The 27,267-nt window shown below is 39.9% G+C and overlaps 1 gene segment (V, D, J or C); it reads right to left on the reverse strand.

Annotated features, from left to right (window-relative positions):
• Positions 1 to 3,777: 3,777 nt before the first annotated feature.
• Positions 3,778 to 21,150, reverse strand: LOC124524868 (T-cell receptor gamma chain C region DFL12-like). The segment is given in 6 exon segments: positions 3,778 to 4,374; positions 6,382 to 6,429; positions 9,594 to 9,923; positions 17,244 to 17,317; positions 20,460 to 20,781; positions 21,040 to 21,150. Coding segments are annotated over 6 exon segments (1,012 nt in total).
• Positions 21,151 to 27,267: the final 6,117 nt, after the last annotated feature.

A 27,267-nucleotide genomic window follows, 5' to 3' on the forward strand; every position in this document is an offset into this window, starting at 1 on the left:
TTATTTTTAGGGGGGAAAGGTACATAATGGAAAGCAAGTATTATTTATTATTTCCTCAGAGATATTTCATAAAGAAACCATTATAGAGTGAAATGTCAGAGTCACATGTATGATTAATATAAGACTCATGAGGCATGACCCACAGTGGTTATAGCAGCACTCTCTGGCCACTGTGCACACAACAATGACCATCTGGAATCTTTGACATTAAGAAGTCCCCACCGGTCTCATTCACTGGGTACAGCGATTTTTAAAATTAGGTACATTAGACTGTGCCAAAGCTCACAGTTATTTGCGGTTGAAAAAAATACATGCCAACTTCTTAGCAAAGAGGTGGAGGAAGAGGAGCAGTAGATAATAATTCTTAGTCTGCATACAATTTTTCAGTAGTACAGAAGGGACATCCATTTTGATAGGTTACCACAAGTTAACCAAAGGTCTTCCTCCTACAAGAAGTAAAAGTAAAACTTGACTTTACAATTACAGTTTTGTGAACCTGAACTCTTGTCAATTAAAGACGTGTATCTCTGGAGGTCTTAAAATGGTTTAAAAAATTTTAAGTCTATTTATTTATTTTGAAAGAGAGAGAGACAGAGAGACAGAGAGAGAGAGAGAGAGAGCACAAGCACATGGGGAGGACCAGAGAGGAGGAGAGACAGAATCCCATGAAAGATCCACACCATCAGCGCCCAGCCCAGTGCGGGGCTAGAACTTATAAACCTTGAGATCATGACCTGAGCAAGATCAAGAGTCTGACGTTTAACCTACTGCACCACTGAAGGAACAGCATCTCAACAGTCCTGGCCATACAATTCCCTACTCAGAAAGCAGATACCTGGAATGAACTTGATATAAAACAGGAGCTCGGGATACTAGAAGTCTGCGGGCTGCTCCCCGCAGAACAGAGGCATCAGACTGGACTGAAGGTGCAGCGTCTCAACAGTCCTGGTCATACGATTCCCAACTCATGAAGCAGCTACTTGGAATGAACTTGATATAAAACAGGGGAACCCCTCGACCACAGCCTAGGAGTATGTTTGACAGCAGTCCTACGTTTGTGCAGATGGATATTTTCTTTTCATTAGCCGTGGCCTTGTGGAAAAGAGCAAACTTGGCTGTGGTCTAACTGCCCTTATTTTATCTGACAAAACCTACTACCCCTTGCACAGCCCCAACCAGTAGGGGCCGGTTTGACTTCGAGCATTTTCCACGAATCAACCACATTTGACAGAGCAAATAGACAAGAAAAGCCTGAGAAAAGAAAACCCCACCACCGCACCAGCGCCCTCCTGCCCCCCACACTGTCCCCTGCACCACGGCCCTCCCCCTGTCTGCACTCCAGGGCTGCCCAGGTCAGGTTGGGGAAGGGAGGGGATTGGAAGCCACAGGGGACACTGGCTAGGAGTACCCGGCCCTGAAATCAACCCACACGGCTCTGGGTCATTTACTAGTTTCCCCTTTGTCTCTGTGCTTTCCACACACAGAAACAGTTGCAGATCAGTTCCAGATCTCTAAGTAAAGGCCCAGGTATTTGGTCTAAAGAGGCCTACTGAAATCCCTGAAAATGAAGGAATGGATGAAAATTAAATTTCCTTCTTTTTTGTATTTGGTGGGTCTTGTGCTGTTTCCACCTCTACTTGGTCTCCAAAAGCACCTGTTTCACAGAAACTGAAGCTGATTGTAAATAAACACAAAATCCTTCCCGATTTTAAATGAGACATTGTTTTATTCTAATATGTCAAAACTTTTACTTTAAAAGGATTCACTAGAAAAGGGAAAAAATGAACAATCACTTATTTCTTCACCCACCTACCATACATTGAACATTTTGTTTTACACTCATGTTTGTAGAAATAAACACACAAATATAAATGAGTGTCATATTTCTTAGTGTTATTACTCAGTAAAAACCATAGTCAAGGAGTGGGCAAATATTGCACACAAAAAAAGAAATGTAAATAAACTCAATATATGAAAAGATGGCTATACTCATGACAGAAAAACAAAACCATGATGCAATACTATTTTTCACCTGTCAGATTAGCAAAATCCTGATGTTTGACTGTACTGTTCCAACATTCATCTACACTGTGGTACTCACATGATGGCAAGACACCAATAACTATCAAAATGACCAGTACACATGTCCAAAGTGACATAAAACAATATTATAATTTCAGCATATTTTAATTTTTTTATTATTTATTTTTGAGACACACACACACACACACACACACACACACAGAATCCTAAGCAGGCTCCAGGCTCTGAGCTGTAAGCACAGAGCCCGCCACGGGGCTCGAACCCAGGAACCGTGAGATCATGACCTGGGCGGAATTCAGACCTCAATGGACTGAACCACTGAGGCGCCCCAATTTAGCATATTTTAAAATAGCAAATGGTAGGAAATAATCCATTGGTCGATCACAGGGTACTGATCTTAGAAAGTATTTTATAAGGTAAACATTCACTAGCGAAATACTGTGCCGCTAAGTGTCCCTGTATACTGACATAGAAAGGGCCCAAGGATGTATAAGTGAGAAGTGCAGAATAATGTAAGTTGTGTTCTGCCTGTGTGTTAGAAGGAAGAACATTAGATCTGTATGCATTTATTAATTTTGTATGTAAATTCATATTTGTATACATTAAAACTGGAAAGATGCCCAAGAAACAAAACTGTGACCCTGAAAGAGGTGAGGAGGTAGAGACAGTGGTTGAAGCAAGATTTCCTAGTTTGATGTTTAAAGTGTTTTGGTTTTTGGAACCATGTGAAGGTATCTAACAATTTTAGTATGGTCCTGCCATGAATACTTCTTCAACAGCACTTTCTTTTTTTTTTTAAGTTTTTATTTATTTAAGTAATCTCTACACCCAATGTGGGGCTCCAGCTCATGACCCCAAGATCAAGACTGAGCCAGCCAGCCGCCCCTTCGGTGACAGTCTCTGATTAATTTTCCATTTCTTTACCAATATACACTTTTTGGTAAATGCATAATAATCCATCATACAACATCATTTAGTTTATTTTTTTGCTTTCTTATTGGGCATTTGAGTTCATTTGGGATGGGTGTAAATGGCACTATGGTATTGCATGTAAATCTCAGCACATAATTTGCGTGTGTGTGTGTGTGTGTGTGTGTGTATGTGAGGATGTGTTCTCTATTATTTCTAAACTAGAGCTACTAACAGTAGATGCTAATGCTTTTGAGGACTTGTGTGTGCCCAGCACAATTAACTCATCGCATCCACACAACCCCAGGAGACGTGTCACTGTAAGTCCATTTAACAAATGAGAAAATTAGGCACAGGGAATTCAAATAGCTATAGACCCAAGATTTAAACCCAGGCACTTGGGGTCCAGAGTCCAAGCACTTAACCCCTCCAGCACCCTCCCTTCCCATGTTAGTGCAGCTCTCATGCGGTTCTTGTGACATCAGGAAACATGGTGCACGTATGACACGGGTCCAGGTCTGACACACCCGCCAGTCACATGACATATGATACTGTCACCACCAGAATGTCTTAAACCAAGTGAGTCTGAATCTGCTGCCCTTGGAAGGAGAAATAACCTGGCACCTTCGCTGGCTGTGGCTCCCCTGGGGCCAGTGCCCCCAAAGAAGGCATCACAAGGACTCTCTCAGGGAAAGAGTTAGAAATGTGGAATTGACCATGATTACATCAATGCTGAATGTGAAGGCTCAGTTGCCATGCTGTCCATGGCCTTGGACTCTCAGCAATATTTCACCGAATGAAAACACACAGAGGCAAATGCAGGCTTTTGATTGTTTTTATTGTGCCTATTATGAAAAACAGCACAAAGTTCAGGCAGCAAGGATGAAGGCTTCCATGTATGTAAAATAAAAGGCCTCCAGGCAGTTATCTGCATACAGAGCCCCAGGGGCCGCGATGGAAGCTGCACGCCGGCTGTACTCAGAGGCGAGGGTGCTGGGTGGCTGACGGGCTGGTGGGCGTGAAGGAGAGAGCGGTGCTGAAGCCCCCATGTGTGCCCCCCGGCCCCGCCCCTGACTCATGGCAGAGTCTGTTCTTGGTGCAGAGTGACATTTCCTGTTTGCCCGGCGGTTTGTAAGCCTGTTCTGCAATGATGACACATAGAAAAAGACATGTGAACTGAAATAACCCAAACCCAGAAAGAAAGCCCTGCTAGAGCCTCAGCAGACACCGCTAGCGACAGTAGCCAGTAAAGAAAAGTGGAGCCTTGGGCCACCATGGGTTAGGAACTCTTCTCATTGCGGCAGAGTGCTGGTCTCCCAAGCAGACGGTAGGCGATGATGATGGTGTAGACCACGCTTTTGACGAGGAGGATGACGTAGGTGTAGTAGGCAGAGCTGGTCACAAGCTGCAGCTGTAGGGGGTCTAAAAGAAGCTATTTTAGTTTCACCTGTTGTTTTGAAAGGCTAGGACTTATTAATGGGAGGTAGGTCGTATTATGCAATTCTGATGACCTGGGTGGAAGTGACTTTCCTGCACCAACCCAACCCAACAGTAAACGTCTATACCACTGTCACCCCTACCACCACCACCAAGACAACCCAGAATCCAGCTTGCGGGTCAAGTGAATCAACAACTTCTGTGAAATTCACTTAGTACATTCCAAAGTCTTAAAAAGCAAGGTTATGTTTTAGATGAATGAGTCACCCTGCAAAAAGCATTTGTGATCAGTAGCTTTTGCCATTTCTTCACCCCCACCTTGTCTATAAGTTACCATAATAGCTAATATGCATTAACCACTAACTAAATGCCAAACATTTGATTTGAGAGTTTTTAGGGTAAAGCTTTAATCTTACTTAAGTTTTCAATAACCTAAGAGATTATTATTTTCATTCCCATTTGACAGATAAATTGAAGACAGAGAAGGAATTTGTCTGATGTCATACAGTTAGTAAATACAAGCCAGATTTTAATCCCAGCAACATAATGTTCGAGAACACATTCTTACCTACTCTGATTCTGCACCTCCACAGGTTACAAATACCCCCAACAAACAGTTAAGAATATGTGCAAAGATAAATTGCTGATTTAGAAGCACCTTAGTCATCACACATTGTTCATTAATGAAGTTCCTACTAACGGTACAGTCCATGGAAATTTGGTTGTGTTCATAGCAGGTTGGAAGGGAGGTTTTAGTGGAGGGTGTTGGCTGTGATGAGCACCGGGTAATGTATGGACGTGTTGAACCACTCACTATATTGTGCACCGGAAACTACTCTTACCCTGTATGTCAACTAACTCGAACTTAAATAAAAATTTTTTAAAAATAATAATAATATGAAATAAAGTGGAAAAAAGTAGTCTCCAAAGAGTAAGAACCTTGGTGTGGTAAGAACCAAGTTAGGCCTTGGTGTGTGGAAAGGGACCCTGAGAGATGATGTGTTCATAGCTCCATGCCTTTGGTCAGGTAATATGTTACCTAAGGTCCAGAGGCCCCTCGATATTGGACATGGAAGGCAGATCGGCAGGGCTGGAGACAATGCTCCTCATCACTTTCTTATACATACATGGGAGAAAGGGCCAGAAACCAGTACTTACCATGCGTCAGGTAAATGAGATACCCTATGCTAGACATTTGCCACATGTGACCCTATGTCTTTCATAACTGAGGTGTTGTTCGTGTTATTCCCGGTTGGCTCAGAAAATGCAAGTAATGTACCCATATTCATGCACAAATAATTAAAAGACTGGGGTTAAAGTCCAGTCTGTGGCCCTTGAAGCCCTGCACTCACACCCATCCCCAAGGGTGCCTGGCTTTGGGATTTCTTGCTCTGTGACTACATCTTACAGGTAGAATAGCAAACTAAGTAAGCATATCAATTGTTGACTGAGATGGTCCATATTGAGGCCTCAGATCCCGTTGTGCGGTGTGGTGCAAGGGACTTAGTTCATTTTAGCTCATTGCCCTCATGCGTAAAATGTGAATGAAATCCTTCATAGTGAGTATTAGGAGAATTAAACAAAATGCACTCACAGTAACACAATGCCTTCTGTACAAGAACCTCTTAATATCAGTTCATGTTATTAACTATGAACAAAAACAAAGACTTAAAAAAAAAAGCAACTCAATATCCTGTTTTCCTCAGACAGTAGAAACAAGGACCACAGAAATGAGTGAAATCTGTTGCTGAAAGACTTCGGAGCCCCTCACTGCACCCCTAAGTTATATAGTCCTCTCAATCCCAAACCCACAAAGATGTGAAGATGGCTCCTGGGAAACGATGGACTGACTTAAATTATCAGTCAGTCTATTTTGCAAGATCCTGCCATTGTGAGATTTCTACCTGAAGTCCAGGAAGTTCAACAGTTAAGTTGATTGGGAGGAAAAAATGCTATAGCATAACATAAAGGCACACACATACAAAAACTTACCATTTTCATCTTTCAGCGAAGCTTCTGTAGAATTAATAGCAGGGAGTTCTAAAAGAAAATAGAGAAGGTATTATTCAATTGTTCATATCCATTATTTGACATGTGTCTGAGTTGTGGGTGGATGGATAGATAGATACTTCCAGACATACACACATACAAACATACATACATACAATTTGGCAACCAAGAGGAGAGAGCCTAGACATATATGATCCCCACAATTTCTGGAATGATTGCTCCGTTACTATGTAATTCAGTAGATCGATTCACATATTCTATTTCCGCACATGAAGATGTTGAAGTTCATGAATGATGCATTTTTTTTTTCTCACAACTAGAAGGTAATGTCTGAGACTATCTTGTTTTCCTTCTGCGCTCACCGCTCCTAGCACAGAGCCTGCCTCAACGTAGGTGTTCTATAAGTATTTGTTGACTGGAAAAATAACCGGAAATAGTGAATACTGGGCAATCCTCAGCACCCACGGCAGACATGCGGAGTTGCTACAAAATGAATTCATCTAACCCTAGACTCCACAGGAGAATTTTACATGTTGGAAGGAGTCTGGTTGAGGTAAATTCACCTAAGTAAAGGCAAGAGGCCCTCCCTTTCCAAACCATGCACACCCCCGTGGTATGCGTGGGTGTGACAGCAATGCTAATGAAAGCCGGTACCTATCGAGTGATTACAACTGTGCCAGGCACTGTGTGAAAGGTTCACATGCATTATCTCATCTGATCCCCCAGTCACACCGATGTGAGCTGAATTTGGAGGACTCCATGTTACACAACAGGAAATAAGGTTTAGAGAGTCTAAGTAACTTGACCAGAGCCATGCCAGTAACTGGCTGAGCCAGCACTCAAACGGCAGTTGTGGGGGGTTAGATGAGCTAAAGCAAAAGCTCAGCGTTTCAGTGCGCGCTGAAAGATTGGCCAAGTAATCATAGTTTTCTGAATAGATAAAACCTGAGGGGAGGGTTGTATTTCTCTACTGTGTAAAAAAAAAACAAAACAAAACAAAACAAAAAAACAAAAAAACAAACAAACAAACAAACAAAAAAAACTGAAGTTACATAGACAAAATCCCTTAAAAAGATCATCGACTGTTGGCTGGACGGACAGACAGCCCTAACATGTTTTGGTTTATCCTTTTTCTGCTTGATGAGTCCTTGTCCATACAGATACGGTTCTGGCATGCAAATTACTCACTCCACACCATCTTGTTTTGGGCGCTCTTACATTCTAAATTGAGCTATAGGCTTTGGGGTAAATCACAGGAATAAAAATGTTTGTGTAATCATGTTTACATGTTAAAATACCCTCAAAAATGGACTTTAAAGTGTCTTAAAAGTCTCTTTCTTTTCCATACAGTAGCTCTACTCATTAAAAGAAAAAGAAAAATCTCTTATCACCATGAATTGATTGAGGTAGAAACATTAAGGTAACAATTTTCCAAAGTAAAATCTGTGTGTGTGTACCCTAGGTTCACTTTCTCAATCAAGGTTGGTTGAAAACTTAGACCATATAGTTTTATCTCTTCCAAATCATTTCATGGATTCATGTTTCCATGTTCTATATATTTTTAGCTTTCATCAAAAACAAAAACAACAAAAAAACCTTACTAGAATCAGCATTAAAAATTTGCTGTAGAATGGCATTAACAGAAATACCCTGATTAGCTCTGTTCCATTGAGAAGACCTTGGGAGACATGCATTTCCAAAATTAAGTGCCAAGTAAAACACATCTCACAAATAGGAACTTCTCCCTTTTCGATAATCATCACCATGGAACTTACTCTACTTTACTTTGATCACTATAAAAACCAACATCTAAAGGATTACAGTGGTTACATTAAACTTGTGCTTTGCTCATTTGCCTCCTCTGTTTCTTAGCTGTAGAAATTTAAAAAAATTAGGGCTGTTTGCACTCTTACCTCAGTTAGTTTTAGGAGAGGATGCACATAAATACAAGAAGCACATGAATAAATGCATTCATGTTATATTTTCAAAAGCAAGCATTTTCACTGACATGATTGTATTTCTTCTTCATCACAGCCAGGGAGAAAGCAGAGATAAATGTTCAACCCTAATTTGATCATTGGAAACACTAAGGATCCAAGAAGATAAAGATTCATTTCAACAATTTCAAGCGGTACACAGCAAAGGTCTTTGCACATTTAGTTACGTGCGTGTTCCCCCTGCTTCCAAAGGGCTTGGTAACCATAGGGAAAGGTACAAACTGGTTCTGTCCAGTGGGCCCTCTGGGGCCTTGGTCTGTTATGTCAAGGCTCAGGACTTGACTTCTGAGTCTAATGGTTATTGGATCACAGCCGGGTGCCCACGCTATCGAAAAATGATCAGCATTTGTACCAATGGTGATCCTACGGGACACCATGGCTGAATCACAAGTGACCGTGAGTGATTAGGAAACGTGTATTCACTCTACTGTAGTGATCCTCCTGGGGACAGTGGTCCATCCTGCATCCTTTCCAGGCCTGGCACACACTCGTTCTGCAATGTTTGCTGGGCAGCATTTCCCAGGGGTAGAAATACATCCATTGTGTAGAATGGAAGAATATTTGTATACATTAGCCTCACACAGTCTTTACTTACCAAATTTCACCTTAGAGTGGTATGTAAAATTCAAATATGAGAAACAGAAGACCATACTAAAACCTCAGCAACCAATTTACTATTTTTGTTGAGCGCGATCTGTCTCCACAAAATGAACAGCATTTTGTCGCCTATGACTCATTGTTTATGGGTTATACTTTGAGTAGAGCAAGATTAAAGTGAGAGGGACTTTGCTGAGTAGAACATTCCTAAAGATGTATAATTGTTCTAATTTCCTCATCAAGTACAATCCTTAAAAGTGGACTCTCTTTCGAGCGTTTATTGTTTGGGAGGATGCTAGGTGCTTTTGCATGTACTGTTTCATGTAATTCATATAATGACGCTAAAAATATCACTGTAACCTTAACATTTTGGTTTATGAAACTGAGGTCAGAAAGGCTAAATGAATTTTTCTTGTTTTTTTTCTTTGTATGTTACAAAGTCAATACTATTTTAGTTCTATGGGGAAATAGCAGGACGTTTATGCTACCATTAAAAGTAACATTTAAGAAAGATTTCTATTTGTTTCTTTTCATTAATATTTGACAGCAAAGGTGGGATATTTCCTTTGACAAAAGGGTTACTGGTATATACACACATACCTGTGTTTATTGAAGGAAACAGAATCTCTTGATCAACCCCTCCTTTATTCTTCTCGTGTTTGACAATACATTTGTGTTCTTTACCCATTGACTTTTCTGTCACAGTCAGCCAGGTGTATTTCATGTATGTGTCCTTAGTCTTCACGGTGTTTCCCTGCTGGGATTTCAGAATTGTTTTGCCATTTTTCTCTTTCCAATCTACCTTGATAACATCAGGGAAAAAATCCTCAAGAAGACAAAGATATGTTCCAGTCTTATGGAGTGTTCTTTCAGCAGGTGAAGGAAGAAAAACCGTGGGCTTGGGGGAAGTGTCTTCATCAGGGCTTTTATCTGTTGGAGAAAATGGAATAGCAATTAAAGCTATTGTTAGAGAAATGGAAACATTGTGTGGTTGGAACCACCTGGAACATAGTAAAAGAAAGGAAAAGTTGCCATAGAATTAGTGCTTATGGTGGCCTTTCCTCCACAATGGTTCTGAGTTGCTTAGCTTCTTAGTTTCCATGAGAAAAAGAGGGTCAAGAGGTTACATAACTTGCCCAAAGTCACAGCTACTAAGTGGCAGAGTCGGGATTAAAACATGGAATTTTTTTAAACAATACACAATCGCTTGTTTGAATGGGAAATATTTCCAGGCATACTTGACAACCTATCAAGTTGACCCTGGGTGGCTCAGTCAGTTAAGCATCGGACTTCAGCTTGGGTCGTGATCTCGCAGTTCTTGAGTTCGAGCCCAGAGTGGGACTCTGTGGAGACCCTGGAGCCCGTTTCGAATTCTGTGTCTCCCTCTCTCTCTGCCCCTTCCCTGCTTGCACTCAGTCTCTCTCTCAAAAATAAATACACATTAAAAAAAATTATAGAACATCTCACTTTCACGTCTGAACCATGTCAGGACTTCGTGTAGGGCAATGTTTAAAGCTGCACTTCCAAATTATTTACAACACCTTGAATTTAGAAACAAAGTCGCAATATATCCAAAAGTGCTATTTCAAAACTGATTCTTTTCAGAAATGCTTTTATATTAAAGCCTTATCAAGTAACACCCTTATCAGAACTTTTGTTTTGCTGTGGAAAATGTTCACTGAAAGCATATTTCCTATTAGCATTTCATCTGAAGTTTATATATGACCAAGAGAACACCGTATTTTGACTCTCGGAGTCTCCCTTCTAAGTTGAATCTGTCCTAGAAAGCTGCTGAACTTGTAACTCACAATATTTGGTGATTTCACTTGCTGAATAATATGTAACTGGTGTAATGTTACCTGTTATGATTCCAGAGTTTCCTGCATACATAATGTCAAAACATATAACAAAAATCATAGTATTCAGGGACATGTCATTTGAATGTTGGTGCGTTACTTGATACATTTACTGCTGATTTAATGGTTATAATTATAAATGTTGGAACCATTTTAAAATTGATTTCCAACGGAAATGCAGGTGCTTTACTGATATTCTTTTTGGGCTAGTTTGGTATTAGTTTAATAATTCAATGGGCAATTTCTTAAGAAAAGAGTTCATCTGAGAAGAACAGAAAAAAAAATTCTTTTCAGGGGGTTCTTAATATACTCTCTTTTTTTTTCTTCATTTTCTATTTTTTTTTTTTTTGAAAAAAAGATTCTTGAGAATTTCTGCCTGTGTAGCTAAGCTCCTAATTTTTATACTAACTCAGTAAGCAAACGATGAGTTCTTATTTAGGCTGTAGGTAGAATTAGGTCATAATGTGCTCTTTTTTTTTTTTTAATGTTTATTTAGTTTTGAGAGAGACAGAGACAGAATGCGAGTGAGTTGGGGGCAGAGAGAGAGGACACAGAAGCTGACATAGGCTGCAGGCTCTGAGCTGTCAGCACAGAGCCCGGCGTGGGGCTCGAGCTCATGGATTGCAAGATCATGACCTGAGCTGAAGTCGGATGCTTAACTGACGGAGCCACCCAGGCACCCCTATAATGTGCTTCTTTTAAGTTTACACATCTTGCTTGTAGTGCATATGTATTTTATTGATTATAACAGTAAGACATCGTATATTTTGCCAACCACATACTTTGTTTTTAGTGTAAAAAGCATGTTAGATAGACAAGATTAATTTTTCAATTGTACATGATATTTAAATGACTTTAGCCTCTAGTCAATATATTAAAGAAACTAATTTTCATTTTTGAAAATTTGTGGGGTTTTTTATTGGACCGCTTCTGATTCACTATAGTGAAGAACTCAAAAATCAAATGATGAACTTGATAAATTTCTGGACGGTAGCATACTGTTTTTACCCTCTGTCCCTTTTCCTTAACCAAATTCTTGATGTTTTGCTGTTTTCAAGATAAAATGAATCTTGAACTTCCACAATTTTCTCAATGGAATAATTAACTGAGCATTAAAGCATCCATTTGATTATATATGGCTCATGCCTGTATTTTGGGTAATTATCTTACATAGTTTTTCCTTCAACATTCTTTTTTAAACCTGTTAACAGTGATTTTTATGATGAAGATCATTTTTATGATGCAAAAATAGAAACCAGATTCTAAAATAAATAAGCCTGTCTGGTAGATTTATATACATTTATTTTCATAACCATAAAATACATTTGAGTTAAGTAGCCTGAGTTATTTATATTTTAAGATGCATCCATATGAATTTTAAATAAATTTAAATAAATTAATTTTATTAAATTAAATTAAACTTAATAATAAATTAAATTTATTAAATTTATATCTAATAATATATATTTAATTAAATAATAAATTAAATTTATTAAATTTAAAATAAATTTTAAAGTGTCAACTACATTTTCAATTTGCAAGGGTGATACTTCGAACCTGCATATTGATGTTGATCTAATTCTGTTCTTTTTTTAATTTTTCCTTTATTAAACAAATAATTATAGCTATTTCATATTTAAAATGTGTGGGGAATAAGTTTAGGAATTCCCTAATGGGTTAACCACCAATGGGTTAACAAGGCATAAAGAATTACAAAGCCATAGGTTACTCACACCCAAGCTTGGGTAGATAAGATTAGGCCCCCAGAATAAAGTAGGGCAGGGCCAAGGCCCCCAGGATAGAGAGGGGGGCAAAGGCCCCCAATACAAAGGTATATGAGATAAGCAAGATTAGGTATTCAGGACCAAAATGCCCCCCAATTTAGTACTATCGCAGAAAGCTGCTTTCACAGGAGGGAAGGACCAAATTAGGTAAAACTGTACAGAGGACTATAGACTGGTGTGTTGGAGGTGATGCTGCCCAGGGCAGAGCTGATTAGCAAAAGAAAAGGTGCCTTGTTAACCCTGAGGTTACATGCTCTGTCTTAGCCCCTAGGGTAGCTAAGATAAGCAGACATAGCGCCTCCTGTCTGCCGTTAACAACCATCTGCCCATCTGCCCAGTGCCAGGATTTTGCTTTATATTGACCCAAACCCCAAACCCCATATGTCTTCAAAACCCCCTTTCCCTCATGGCCACGAGTTAAGGTTCACAGTTTCATTGTCTCTTTGTGCACATCCATCATGTTTGTAAGCCTTCTGATCTTAATAAATACAGGGCAAGGATCCTTATTCGGGGCTCATGTCTTTTCCCGGACATGAGCCATCTCTCGCATTTTAATTCTGCGTCCTCTCTCTTGCTGGCCAAGAGAGAGCTTTAGACTCGGAGTCAATGACAAAAATGTATTTCAAATGTATGACATTTCTAACTTTATTTAAAGGTCTAGCTATATTTAAAAAGTTTAAACATTTTTCTGATAAATATGAGCATGAAGGCCAAACTTGTTGGTGCCTGAGTGTGTCTGTTGAAGGTCACCATCTGTGAATGACATTCAATGTCATGGTGCCCACAGTAATGATGCAGCGGTAGCATGAAATGCTTTTGTTTAAAGACCATTTCTTCATTTTAGAAGATGGACCTGGAAAGTAATGTCCGCTATTTCACTTCACATTCCTCCTAAAGGACTCACGCGTTGAAGTCCTTTTCTCATTTTATGGCGGGAAACACATAACAAATACGAAAATTTGGTGATCTTCATTTTATCAGATAATATAAAGTATGGACTCCACCACATTTTTCCCTACTTTTGAACATTAAATTTTACCCTGTACTTTCTGTTAGGAAATCCCAGACCTTTTTCGTCTGCTCTCCATAGTGCTTTTGATCCTCTCTTTTTATTCCATGGCCTCACTGTACTTGTGTATTCTATTTTAGGCCTTCTCAAATAGATTTTGGAAATAGGCAGTTGAAATAAATGAGAAATGATTTGTGCGTTAGGGTTTGTTTCATTTACAGGGACAGAATCAATGGATGGAAATACAGCAAATATTAGCAGTAATAAGTGTCACTAAACATTTTTAATGTTTTCATTATTTTTTTCTCTGTTCTTATTTTCATAATGAATATGTATTATTTTTATAATTTTAAGAAAGCAATAGTGACTGAATCAAAATCTAAACGCTAAGGAATGGTTATACAGAAAGTGATAGATCCAGAGTCATAGTCCAGATTTTTCTCTGCACCACACTCCTCTTAAAACACACTTTTCAGGACTCCGTGCATTATACGTCTGTCACCATTGTTTAATTGGGTTGCTAGAATTTACATGGATTGTGTAGTCAGTTGGAAAAAAGAGGACCAAAAACTTGCTTTTCGGTTTATGAATTCATTTGTGCCTACGATCACAACTATTGTGGAAAAAAACCACATCACTTCTTTCATTTTTTCAGTGTTTTACCACCTTTGTGAAAATTCTTGAAAAATTTTTATTTGATGAGACCTAGTGCTCTGGAAACATCTGTGTGAGATGTTCTCCCTCATCAGGCAAAATTTCACCTCTAAGGCTAACGAAGAATGAACAAATACAGTATACTGCATTTAGAGGGGAAAAACCGAGCTTAACTTTCTTGCATATGTTTATGCAGTTAAATATTTTGATACTTGATGGTAATCATCCTTTGACAAAATGAAATTTCAGCAATATTTTATTCCTTCTTTTCCATTGATTATTTTTGGAATTAAATAAATAAGATACACAAACTTTACAAGACGTTCAAGACCGAAATCCCAAATGGCTCTAACATCTCCCCCGCCCTTAGAAACCCCCAGTTGCTCTAGCCAGTTAGCTCCTTGTGAATGTCCTCCACGCTAGATCAGGTGGCAACTACCCCCAAGGATCGGGGCAGAGTCTCCAAACTCTCCAAGGATCCTGCTGTTATCTGTGAACATACTGGGACCAAATCCTAGAATTCTGAGCCAGCACTGGCATCACCATCTCCCCTCCCTGCACTTTACTAAGAATGGAAAGAAAAGGTTCCTATAACCCTGAGCAGTGTGCCAGGACCGAACACTTGGATTCGCAATAGCCAGACCGATCACACTGTCTGAAGAGCTTTTATACAATCTCCCTTTGTGCCAGTTTTACGGTTGTGCCCATATTTTTTCAAGGTTTATATAAAGACATAAAAATGGGCCCCACTACCATTAAACAAACATGAAACTCAAACAAAATCACATTAGATATGAACACAGTCGAGAATTGAGGAACTGACCTCTGTCTGCCTGGTCAGCTTGGTTCTGTCTTTCCATCTCAGTCACACAAGTTGGAAAAGTATGATTTTACCTTTTCTTACTATTTTCCTGATGCTCAAATCTCTTCCCTTAAAAGGTTTTCTTGTATGATATCCCTTCTTTTACCGGAGTATAACTTGCGGTTATCATTTCTTTTGTTTTCAAAGAGGAACCAAAAAGTATTTAATAAATGAGTGTTCAATATTTTTATAGTTTTTTTAAAATTTCTACATATTGAGGGGGTAGTTATCTTGTTTGATTGTAAAGTTCTTTCCAGAATCCTGTCGCCCCTGATAGTAGACCAGATGAGTTGTTACAGAGTCTGAAATATTAATAATGAAATATTATAATAATAACTTACTTATTCCTGAAGGACTACCTATTTGAACTTGAAATTACCCCAAGAGTTTCCAGGGAACTCATCTAAAATCCTGAGCTGTTCATCAGAGGATCCTGTCTGGTCTGGTCTTTCTGCCGCTGTCCCAGCCTGAGCGGAAAGGCAGCTTTGGGTCATGCAGCCGAGTCCTGCGTGTAGGTCACCTGCTCCAGCTCTCCTGCCCCAGTCAGTGTTTCCGGCACACTTGATGCCGATGTGGAAAGAAGACTGAATGTGATGGTGTGGAAAGGACTTGTCATTTTATAGCAATACCCTAAGAATCACATTTTGAAAATCCAATTTTTGAACGTGTATTCAACGTGACTTATTTGAAAATTTGTGGAGGAGAGAGGCGATTATAATGCCATGATTAGAAGCAAAAGCATCATTTTCTGCATGAGGAGTAATACAAATTGAGCTATTACTAATTAAGCATTCAACTAAAGAATCTATTTAAAAAGTCAGGCTTCAGATGAGTAAATATCAGATTATAAAAACATGGCTTCATGTTTCTAATATCACATCATGGTCCAGACCATGCATTTTGGAATGGACAAGTCTCTATCGGATCCCCCTCTATGACATAGTAATAAGCCATGTGAGTTAAGGCAAATAACTGAACTTCTTCAAGCCTTAATTTCTCCATCTGCAAATTTGGAAAAAGACGATTTTCTGTATAGGGCTGTTGAGGAATGAATGAGATAAGGCGCTGAAACTGGTCAGCATGGTATCTGGCCCTCAGTGAATCTTAGCTAATATTATTATTCTCTTTAATGGGATGGTTTCAGGCCATTTTATCAAATTATTCCACAAAACGAAATGTATGGATTTTGTAAGCAATAGGTATTATAAATTAAAAAAGCAAGAGAGCTCATAATTCCAAGACGTTTTGTGTCTCCTACAGCCACACACCGAAACACATAGGGCCCAATGATGGCACAATCTAGAATAGTTGTCCTGTAGACTAGAAGCTTTTCGAGTTTGGGGGTTGTGTCTTCTTTACCCCTTTTCTGGCATCCAGCATAGAAACTGTGTTCAATAAGTGTTTGCTGAGACAACAAATGAACAAATGAAAATGTAAAGCCCTGCAGACAGACTCTTTTCACGGACTGTGGAGCTAAAATGATTTGTTGAGTTCATAGTTCCATTCAACTGGACCATCTTTAAGAAATATCACAAGACTCGCAATGGCACGGATTTTTAATAGTCTTACCCTGCCCTCTAAGAAGCCAGAGTAATAAAATAAGAAGGGTTGTTGATATTTTATGGTCAATTACTATAAGAGTAAAAATTTTTGCACTGCATTAAGGGTGAGATCCAAAGCAATCACAGATTTTGCAGGTTATTAGAGAAAGAAGCACTACTCATTAAGAATTCATACTAGAGGTACTTAATCAAAGTGTTTCTCTTAAAGAGACCATCTATAAGAAGAGCATCTTGAACCCGTAACTCACACCAAGGGTTTAAAGACACCATCCTAAAAATAATTTTAATTTCAAGCCTTGGTCTATTTGTGCATGTGCGTATTGTCAAAACATAGAATTTCAGTTTACTTGCAAGCAGGTAAGTAAATAAGCCATTTTCAAAGTAATTCATTTCCATACAGAGTTTCCAGTAGCTGCAAAATGGCTCTCTGTATGCTGACTTGATCATATAGATCATTTGTTTTCTCTAAAAAGCATCTCTTGGTTTTTTATTCACACGATCAAAGTAGAACAAAGTTACTTACCCGGGGGAGTTACTATGAGCTTAGTTCCTTCTGCAAATATCTTGATCCAGCCTGATTCATCACACTGGTTAGAGCTTCTACAAAAACGTCAGCCTTGTCCTGAGCCTCATGGCATGACCAGCAAGTAGAAACCTTGTCCTGGCAATTTGATCTTCTGGACTCCCTTGGAAGTCCTTGAATATAGGCTTCATGGCGTCTGACATTTTATAAGTTTTTCTCAGATTAGTTGATAAAAATCTCTGTTTTCCAAGGAGGCAGTAATTACAGAAAGTGCTGATAGAAAATGGAAACAATTAGAGCACAAGTAAAAAGAGGAGAGAGAGAGAGAGAGAGATTGGGAGTAACTTGTCATCCAACTATTCATTTAAATTACCAGGAGGGACACCTGGGTGGCTCAGTCGGTTGAGTGTCCGACTTTGGCCTAGGTCATGATCTTGCCTTTGCCAAGTTCCAGTCCCATGTCGGGCTCTGTGCTGATGGCTCAGAGTCTGGAGCCTGTTTCAGATTCTGTCTCTCCCTCTCTCTTTCTCAAAAACAAAAATAAACATTAAAAAAAATTAAATTACCAGGAAAAGTGTTCAGTCAATTAAGATGTTTTGATTTCCAGGTGTTCAAGTGTGTGAAACTACTCAGAGATCACATCAAAGGAAAAGCCCTTCTCTTCTCAGAAACACCAGACTGGCTCTGTTAGCAATCTGGGATTGTATTTCTAAAGGAGGAAACTCTTTAGTAACCAAAAATACAAAAGTACCAACAGAAATATACTTGAGAAATGTGAACAGTGGTCTCTAGTTTTAAATCATCTACTTTTACCATTTGACAACATGATTCTCTACCACACAATGCAAAATGAGAAATAATTTGTGTAATGGCATTCCCCGCCCCCCCCCCGAAATAAAAGAAGAAATCTGTAGAAGTCTTTCTTCCATGAAATACTAGATTCCTATTTAAACCATAATTTGAAAACAAAATCCAGTTCTCTGATATGTTGAAAAAAAGAAGTGATTCTGTGAGCTTCAGAAATGCACTTGTAGCTGTCTCTCTGTGGTTAACTAGCTCTGGCCGAGCTTTTGCCATCACTGGGTCTCTGCATCCCCATTGGTTGTGTGGGCATTGGACTCTGTATGTCCAAAGGGCCCTTGCTGTTCTAACAGCTCATAATCTGTGACTAAGGACAGGAAAGGTTGGGCTGTGGTTGCTCAAGTGAGAAAGAAGTTGAGAGTTAGTAATAGAGAAGGTTTTCTTACAGGTCCTTCTGACTCTGTGATATTGTGAGATCCCAGTGGGCACCATATTAGGTGGCCTTATCGGACTTCAGGACATTTTTGATTATCAGGTAAAAGCCTCCATTTTCTTTCTTATCTGTGTCCAAGCCAGAATTGGACTAGTCTTACAGGTAATATTGGCTAATAGGATTGGATATAGGATTCGTTTCAGGGGCCCTGCTTCTTTTCGTTGTTACCAGTGGGTCTACTTGAGGGAATCCCCAGAGTACATGCAACACATGTCAACTGTTCTGTCTGGTGTTTGGGGAGAGGAGAGTTGATCCTGAGAGATTCTCATTTTGGTGGCTCCATTTGAGAACCAAAGGAGTAAAATCAGAGGCGGTTGAATAAATTGTAAGTAGACATAAAAACAGTAAGAAGATAAGCAAGGGGTATAGTCAACATACAAGCCCAAGCCAAAGACCCACATAAATCCATTTGGTTGGCATTGCCAGTGGTTGGTCAGAATGGACTCTAAGAGGGGGGCATGAATCAGGACTGGGAAGGCAGAGCCAGGCCTCATTCTTCAGAGGCCAGGACGTGAAAGGAAAGTTTGTTTTAGAACCAATGAAAGAGCTTCTCTGTAAGACCTGTCTCAATGTTATTTTATTATGTCCCTGGTATAAAGAACCAACAGATCCCAGCACCTCACCAAGACAACTATGTAATAATAATTCAATGTTATCTTCCTTTTGGGGGCAATACCTCCACAATTTTCCTTTAGGTTTTGCTTCAAACACACGTACCCTTGAGCTCTTTTTCATCCCTGAGTTATAGATTTTTCACCAAATTTCACGAGTGTGGCAGCTATATAGCTATCATGAGAATTGGAAGAAAACTCTTACTACTGTATAATAAGAAATGAGATAATAACCTCAAAACATTATGCAGAAGTATGTACATTTACATGGACATCTTATAGATCATTAGTTTGTAGAAAGTTCCCAAAGCTTGTTGAAATTTAATAATTAATGTAGTTATTGCTTTAGATTATATGACGTTTCTATACTCTGCTGTGAATGAAGAAAAATCTTGGAGGAAGAATTCACAATTCTTAACTTTTCAAAATAAAGCAGACTTTACTGTTGTTTGGAGGACGATGTAAGATGTGACTTTTAAAGAGCCCCTGAGCTCCTTTGTTAGCTGAGATGGCTCAGGGAAGAAGCTCGGTTGTAATGGGAACTGACACTGTGATGTGCTGACCCTGTGCTCGAACTGTCCTGTGTGGAACCTCCTTCAGTCCCCAGCAACCCTATGAGAAAGATCTGGTAACGTTCCTGGATCGTGCTGTCAGTTAAGTGGCTGAGCGGGAATTCAAATCCAGGTTTTTATCACTCCAAAGGCCTTATGGGGGCCCCTGGGTGGCTCAGTTGGTTAAGCATCTGACTTCAGCTCAGGTCATGATCTCTAGGTTCATGAGTTCGAGCCCCGCATCAGGCTCTGTGCTGACAGCTAGGAGCCTGGAGTGTGCTTTGGGTCCTGTGTCTCCTTCTCTCTCTGTCCTTCCCCTGCTCATGCTATCTCTCTCTCTCTCTCTCTCTCAAACAAAGAAAAACAACAAAGTCCTTGTGGTTTTCATCATTCTCCTATTCATTCATTCATTCATTCATTATTCATTTAAAACCAGCAAACCATTTTGCACATTGGATATGGCTTCCTTCCCAGGAAGCTTCTCATAGACGGAGAAGTGGAAAATTCAGGACACTTACAAAAGCCATCCAGTCCCCAGGAGTGATAAGAATAGACGATAAAGTGACCTAACTAGAAGAAACATCAGATTACATCCTTGGGCTCCTAGCACAGACCTTGCTAAGGACACAGGTGCAGGAGACAAGTCCTGTAGAGACAGTGGCCAGGTCCCTGTGGGAGGCAGAAAGGCGTGTGTATGTGTTTGCAGGGGTGTGGGGTCATGGGAGGGTTTTTGTTCAGTGTTACTGGCGCATTTCCATACAGTGGATCCCAGCAGGCGCAGTAATACAGCCCAGCATCGTCCTCACTAATTTTGTGTATCCTCAGGCTCGCTGGCAAATCCCTCTGTCGTTTCCTGGCTTCATATTTTTCCTCACTAATACCTTGTTCGTGGACCACATTTTCATTTGAGGAAATATACAGAATGCGTTTTAGAGGCTGGTCTGGCCTCTGTCGATACCAGTGTATATTTACGTTTTTCTTTAAGACACCCGTTTTTACTTGGCATTCTAAAAATGCTGTGTTTCCTTTTTTCTTGGTAATGGATGGTATGAATTGTGTTATGAAAATGCCTCCATTTGTATCTGAAAGAAAAACCAAAGCAACAATTAGCAAAATTTAGACATTCATTGAAATAATACACCTTTCTTCCCCATTAATGAAAAGCTTGGGGTCAGGGGGTCAACATTTTCTTCCGGAAGAATTCAAGGTCATGGTGAAATTTGTAGTTTACTTTGAATGACCATGTGGGTGGCCTTCTGCCCACATGGGCCACTACATTGTCGATGCTTAATATCACCTTTCTTCACTGAATGAAATGCCCCGTGGGTAGAGCCACTCACAGCTGCAAAGGGAGGCCACCAGGACCAGCCAGGACAGGAGCCACATTCTGCCAGCACTTGTCAGGAGAGGTGGTTGAATACGGGGCTGATCACAGCGCAGATCTGGTGGCTGTTGCCGTAAGAGGAAGTGGTGCTCTGAGCACACAGCTAAGAACCAGAGGAAGAGACCGACAGAATTTACCCCAAATCATCCTGCAAATAAGGCTACTAACCTGCTTTATCAGCAGATTTCTCTCATTACTGTGCATTTGTTATCCAATGATATTAATGTAAAGAAGCCATTTTCCTGGTAAAGGACTATTGTCCTTCACCAGTTCAAATCAGAGAGTGGGAGGTGGGGGGTAATTCTTACAGTTCTCTTCTTCTATGAGTTATGAATTATCTGCTTCCTCTCTCTGTCTCTATGTCTGTCACTCTCTTTCTCTCTCTCTCTCTCTCTCTCTCTGTCATTCTTTCTTTCTCTCTCATATCTTTCCATTGTCATTTGGGTAATATCTAGTGGCCCATAGTCTTTCCTTATTTCTCTTAAATCCACTGATGAGCCTTTCAGGGCATTCTTCATATCTGTCACTGTGTTTTTTATTTCCTTGATTCTTTGATTTATTTCCTTGCATTTTATGCATCCTATGCATTTATTTCCTTGATTCCTTGATTTATTTCCTTGCATTTCCTTTGATTCTTTCCATCTCTCTAATGAAATGATTTGCCTGATCTTGCATCTTGTTTACTTTTCCTATTAGATTAGATCCTTTAAAGCGTTCATCAAAATTATTTTAAGTTCCCTGATGGTTCCAACATCTTCTGTCATGTCTCAGTCTGGTTCTGGTGACTGGTCTGGGTCCTCACACTGTGTTTCCTCTTGACTTGCTCTACGCCTCTGGGTGTCTGGCTGGAAGCTGGCCACGTTGTGTGGTAGAGTAGATACTGAGATAAATATGTTTTGTGTTTGAAAACGAACACACCTTGGGGTGCCTGGGTGGCTCAGTCGGTTAAGCGTCCAACTTCGGCTCAGGTCATGATCTCACGGTTCGTGGGTTTGAGTCCTGCATCCGACTCTGTGCTGACAGCTCAGAGCCTGGAGCCTGCTTCAGATTCTATGTTTCTGTCTCTCTTTCTCTGCCCTGCCCCTCCCCTCCCCTGCTCATGCTCTGTCTCTCTGTCTAAAAACTAAATAAACAAAAAATTAAAAAATAAAGTGGACAAAATGAATATTACATTGCAAAAATGTTGTGATCATTATATATATATGTATATATATATATGTAATATGTATACATAATATACATAATATAATATATATGTGATATCGGCAACATGTTTCCTGGCACTCAGTGATTTCTTCTTTGGATTTGAGCAACATAAACTTTCGGGTAATCTCCAGACAGTTATCTGACTTGGTCCAGATGTTGAACATAGTCTGAGTTTTCAGAGGTTGAGGAAGACGTCCTGGGAAGTGGAGGCCAGCCCTGAGCACAAGCCAAGAAGCTGGCCACGGTGCTCACATAGGGAAGGATGTGGGTAGACACAGACCTGAGAAGAGGTTCCGTGTGGGTTGTCCGGGCACCTCTTGACCTATGTGTCCAGCTGACACAGTAGTAAATACCCACATTTCCTTTTCTTGCGGATTTATTCTCAAGGTCAAAATGGACCCGGGAACACTGTTTTTGGCGACAGAGCCTCATGGTTGATAAAAATCTGTCAGGCTATTCTTCAACCAGTACGAGTGGCTGGATATCATCTTAGGCAGTCTTTGGACTTTTTCTATATTTCTCAGAAAGATTAGCATTTCAGATCGCTCCAACTTAAACTGTCAAACACAAACTGGGCTCAACAAAGAGTTCTGAACACCTGCTTTTTAAAGATGCACCATTAAATCATGTCTTTGCTCTCCCACCAAAAGTTGAAACGAGTGAGGAGCTGGTCTGAGCTCAGATGGAGGAGAACATCAGTACTTCCAACACTGACATCTTGCTGAGGAGGCAGGAAAACAAAAGCTTGATGACCAGATGGTTCAGTCGGGGGGGGGGAAGGGTGTGATCTGACCCAGGTGGGTCACATGGTCTCTACAGGCCACCCCGTGCTGGCTGCACACCAGATAGGACACCCCGGGGGTGCGTGGAAAATCAGGGGAGACAGCCTTGATTGTGTGCTGGTTTGGGGATGATGAGATTGCCTTATTTCCTTCGCACACCCTGTGCCCCTCCCAGGGTTGCATACAGTACATAGGAAAAGACGCCTTTTGTGTTCAGTATGAAACCTTTCACCTTCTGGTTTCAGGGCGGAGTGATGTGAAACAGTGCAGCAATTTCCAATAACTATATCCAATACTGAGATCCCTATTGATATTGTTTGGATGCCACAATAATTCCAAAGGCGTGAGCAGTAGAATGCATTTAAAAACTTAATTTGTCCCCCACAGTACAGATGCAATGTCAGAAAATCCTAATTTCAATGTCCTATCATTCACTTGTTTGGGACAACACCAGATAGACTAGAGTGTAGACTGGGTCATGGCTTGAAGTCTGCCTAGACCTTGTAGCCTCTCTCATGAATATGTCAATACCTAGATCTTCTAGAAGTAATTTTGGTATGGAATAACATTAATAGTACTATTTTTTGAGCATCTGCTATCTTTTAGGCGCTGTGCCTTATGTATGTTATCTCATTTTCTCCTCTCAAAGGTCTGAAGACCTTATAGTCTGTTGTACAGATGTAGAAAATGCACCAAACAGATATTAACTCATGTATCCAGAGTCACAAAGCTGGTATCTGCGGGACCCTGGGAACTCAGTGAAAAACTCCTGTGGAAAAAGGGAAAACACAATGATAACAACATAGGTCTCCCATGACTATACCACTGTAGGGCAAACACCATATTCAGTGCGGTACATTTATTTATGGTTTTTCTTCCACAGCATATACATATACAGACACACATAAAATTATATGATTATATTCAAAAAACTAATTATACACCTATATAAATTTAAATTATATGTACACATACATATATATAATTTAAGTGGTCATTTACTTAGACTTTATACGATTTAGCTTTATTTTGAACTTATTGTTTTTATAGCTGAAATTTATAAATAATTAAGTATACCCTTGTACACATCTTACAGTGTATGTTTCATAAGAAATTATATATAAAATCATTGTAAACCTTTTAAAAATCAGAAGAAGTGCAAAAAATAAAAATAAATATTATCCACAACAGGCTTTACCACTCTTAAAACTCTTAAATTTACCTTGATTTTATTAACATATCATTCACATATCTGTGAGCTGATCACATATGCAGTTCTTTATTCTTTTATTTTTCTCAATATTTTCAAGCTAGTATTTTCTCTTTTTTTAATATTTTTAAGGTTTATTTATTTTTGAGAGAGAGAGAGAGAAAGAGACAGAACACGAGTGGGGGGAGGGGCAGAGAGAGACACACACACACACACACACAGAATCCACAGCAGCTCCAGGCTCTGAGCTGTCAGCACAGAGCCTGACGCAGGGCTCGAACCCACCAACCGTGAGATCATGACCTGAGCCGAAGTCGGATGCTCAACCGATTGAGCCACCCAGGCGCCCCTCAAGCTAGTATTTTCAGCCTTATTCCTTAAAGTCCCTATTTTTGGTAGACACCTAGTGTCGCATATTTTGGGTGCAACATGAATTAACTTCACCGTTTTCCCACCATGGACACCCCCGGGAGGGTAATGAGAAGCTGATACAGCTTCAACCCTTTTGTATTACTCATAAATGACCCTGTACTTTTAGATCCTGACTTCTCCGACTGTGAAGTACGCAGGGAGCCTGCAGGAACCTTGTGAAACGAGATCGGCATTCAGGAGGCCTGGCTGAGGTTTGATTTTCTGCATTTGTAACAAGCTCCTAGGTGAAGTGGAGGCTGATGGTCCACGAATCAAATGTTGGGCACCAAAAAGTTAGAATACACATCCAAATGATTTCATTTTCAAATAGGCAATAATAACCCATATAATCGTTGCAATGCCCCAATATATTGAGCATGAGGCATGCTCCAAGCGTCGTGAGAACTTTATACGCATTATTGACGTTACTTCTCTCAGGACCTCCTTTCAGGTTAACATGTTTCCATTTTAAAATAAGGAAAATAAGTCAGAGATATGTTATACAATTTATTCAGAATAAGTTCATAAATGGGGAGAGTGGCTATGTAATGAAGGGTCTTTGAAGAAACACTAAGAAATAGGGAAACCTATAGTAACAATAAATGTCACTCTCAGTGTATCATTCTATGGAGGTGATTGACGAACTACTTCTGTGTAGGGCCACACGATAACATTTTAGGGTTTTGGGGTCTCTGTTGCAACCATTCAAGTCTGGCATTTAGTGCAAAAGTCACTATAGACAATTTATGAACATATGGACAAGGTGGTGTTTCAGTAAAACTTTATTACAAAACTAGGGGCTGCTGGGTATGAATATAGTTTGCTGACTTCCTGTTCCATGGCAACCATTATGGCTAATTGTAGTGTCTTAGTTTGTATTTTTTATGGAAGATACAGAGTAGTAATATTATTACACAGAAAATGAAAAATATATAACAATTTTAAGTGTGTCATATGTATATATAGCTATATTCTATATTATTATATACACAATGTCATTATTAAATGTATAGATCAATAAAATATTGAGGATTATGTATACATAATAGATTTTTATTAAATTTTAAAAAGTCTTTAAATGTACCAAGAAGAATTAAAAGCACCTCTCTTTCCAGAGACATCCACTCTTTAAACTTTGAAGAATTCCTTTGCGTTAGTTCTTTTTATGTATTTGAAAGCATATTACATAAACCAGTTCTGTGTTTAACCTTTTCCTTGAATATGTGGTGAATATGTTCCAGGTTCTTATAGTTGATCCAAAAAACATGTTTTTAATGGCTCCATAATATTTTGTCACTTCAAGGTCTCATAGATGATGGCCTCTTTCCCTCCCGTCACCACTGTAGGAGTTCCTGGTGGTTTTGTGTTGAAAAGTCAGGGTGGCTCTCCTTCCTGAGATCAGTCTCCGTGGGGCCACTTCAGGTGAATTCTGCCCTGCTATTCTCATTATTAAGTGATATAATCTGTGTAAAGCATTTGACACAGATACGATAAGAAGCTAGGTACTTCTTTTCATCCCCTTCTTTCTGGAAACGGTTCACATTCTCTGACTCTATATTCCCCTCAGGGATCTTCCTACCGTTGCTTCTGTAGATGTGTTGGGGGACAGGTGAGGCCCTTTGAGACCCAGGCCCTCCGGGTCCTCCAGCTGGGGACCCACCACTGTCAGGAATCATGATGGACAGAAAGTGGGACACAAGATCTGGAGTTTGCCCCTGGGAAGGAAGACATTCAGTTTCCGTAGCCTCTCTGCACGTGATAGAAGCACCTGATCCGTAGAATGAGAAACAGAATGAATGTGTTGTCATTATCTCAGGAAGCAGGGATAAAGTGCATGGCAATTATGTGGTCAGATGTTCACATTTACCAAAGGTACCAAAATTTTTGCCAAGTAAAGGTTTTTTTCTCATCGTTGACAGTGAACTCTAAAGAGGTGGGAGAGGAGTTGAAGTTTTTTTGTTTTTGTTTTTCTTGAGAGAGAGAGAGAGAGCTCAAGTGAGGGAGGGTCAGAGAGAGAGGGAGAGAGAGAATCCTAAGCAGGCTTGTGTCCAGTGCGGAGCTTAACTCGGGGTTCCATCTCACGACCTTTGATCATGACCTGAACTAAGATCAAGAGTCTGATGCTCAAATGACTGAGCCACCCGGGCGCCCCAAGAGAGGGAGTTTTATAGCTTCACACATAACACAGTGTGTTTCCTTATTTTTGAAAACTCATAGCCATCCAGTTACTAATCACAGATTTCAATTCTCAATAATTATTTTGTGTTTTATTGATGTGTGAAGGACATGCCTTTCTCTTCTTTACAGATGTAGAGACCGTGTATTATCTATCTTGTTACCAATCTGATTCTTATTCAGCATCTTTCTTTCTCTTTGTAGAACCCTGGAGACTAAGTCTTGGAGGCATATCCGCCATGTTGGAAGCATGTGAGGTGCTCAGGGCTGTTTAAAAGTACAACTCTGGTTTTGTCCCCGTATCGATCCCTGGATGTGGAGTGAGGCACTGTCTATCTCTCCAGGATACAGAATTTATACCTTGGTGTCTCCTATTCCCCAAAGAGCTGGTTGCTTACTT

The sequence above is a fragment of the Lynx rufus genome, unplaced genomic scaffold (genome assembly GCF_022079265.1).
Source record: "Lynx rufus isolate CCGP_SWC_20201006 ecotype Redwood Valley unplaced genomic scaffold, mLynRuf1.p SCAF_4, whole genome shotgun sequence".
Lineage (NCBI taxonomy): Eukaryota > Metazoa > Chordata > Mammalia > Carnivora > Felidae > Lynx > Lynx rufus.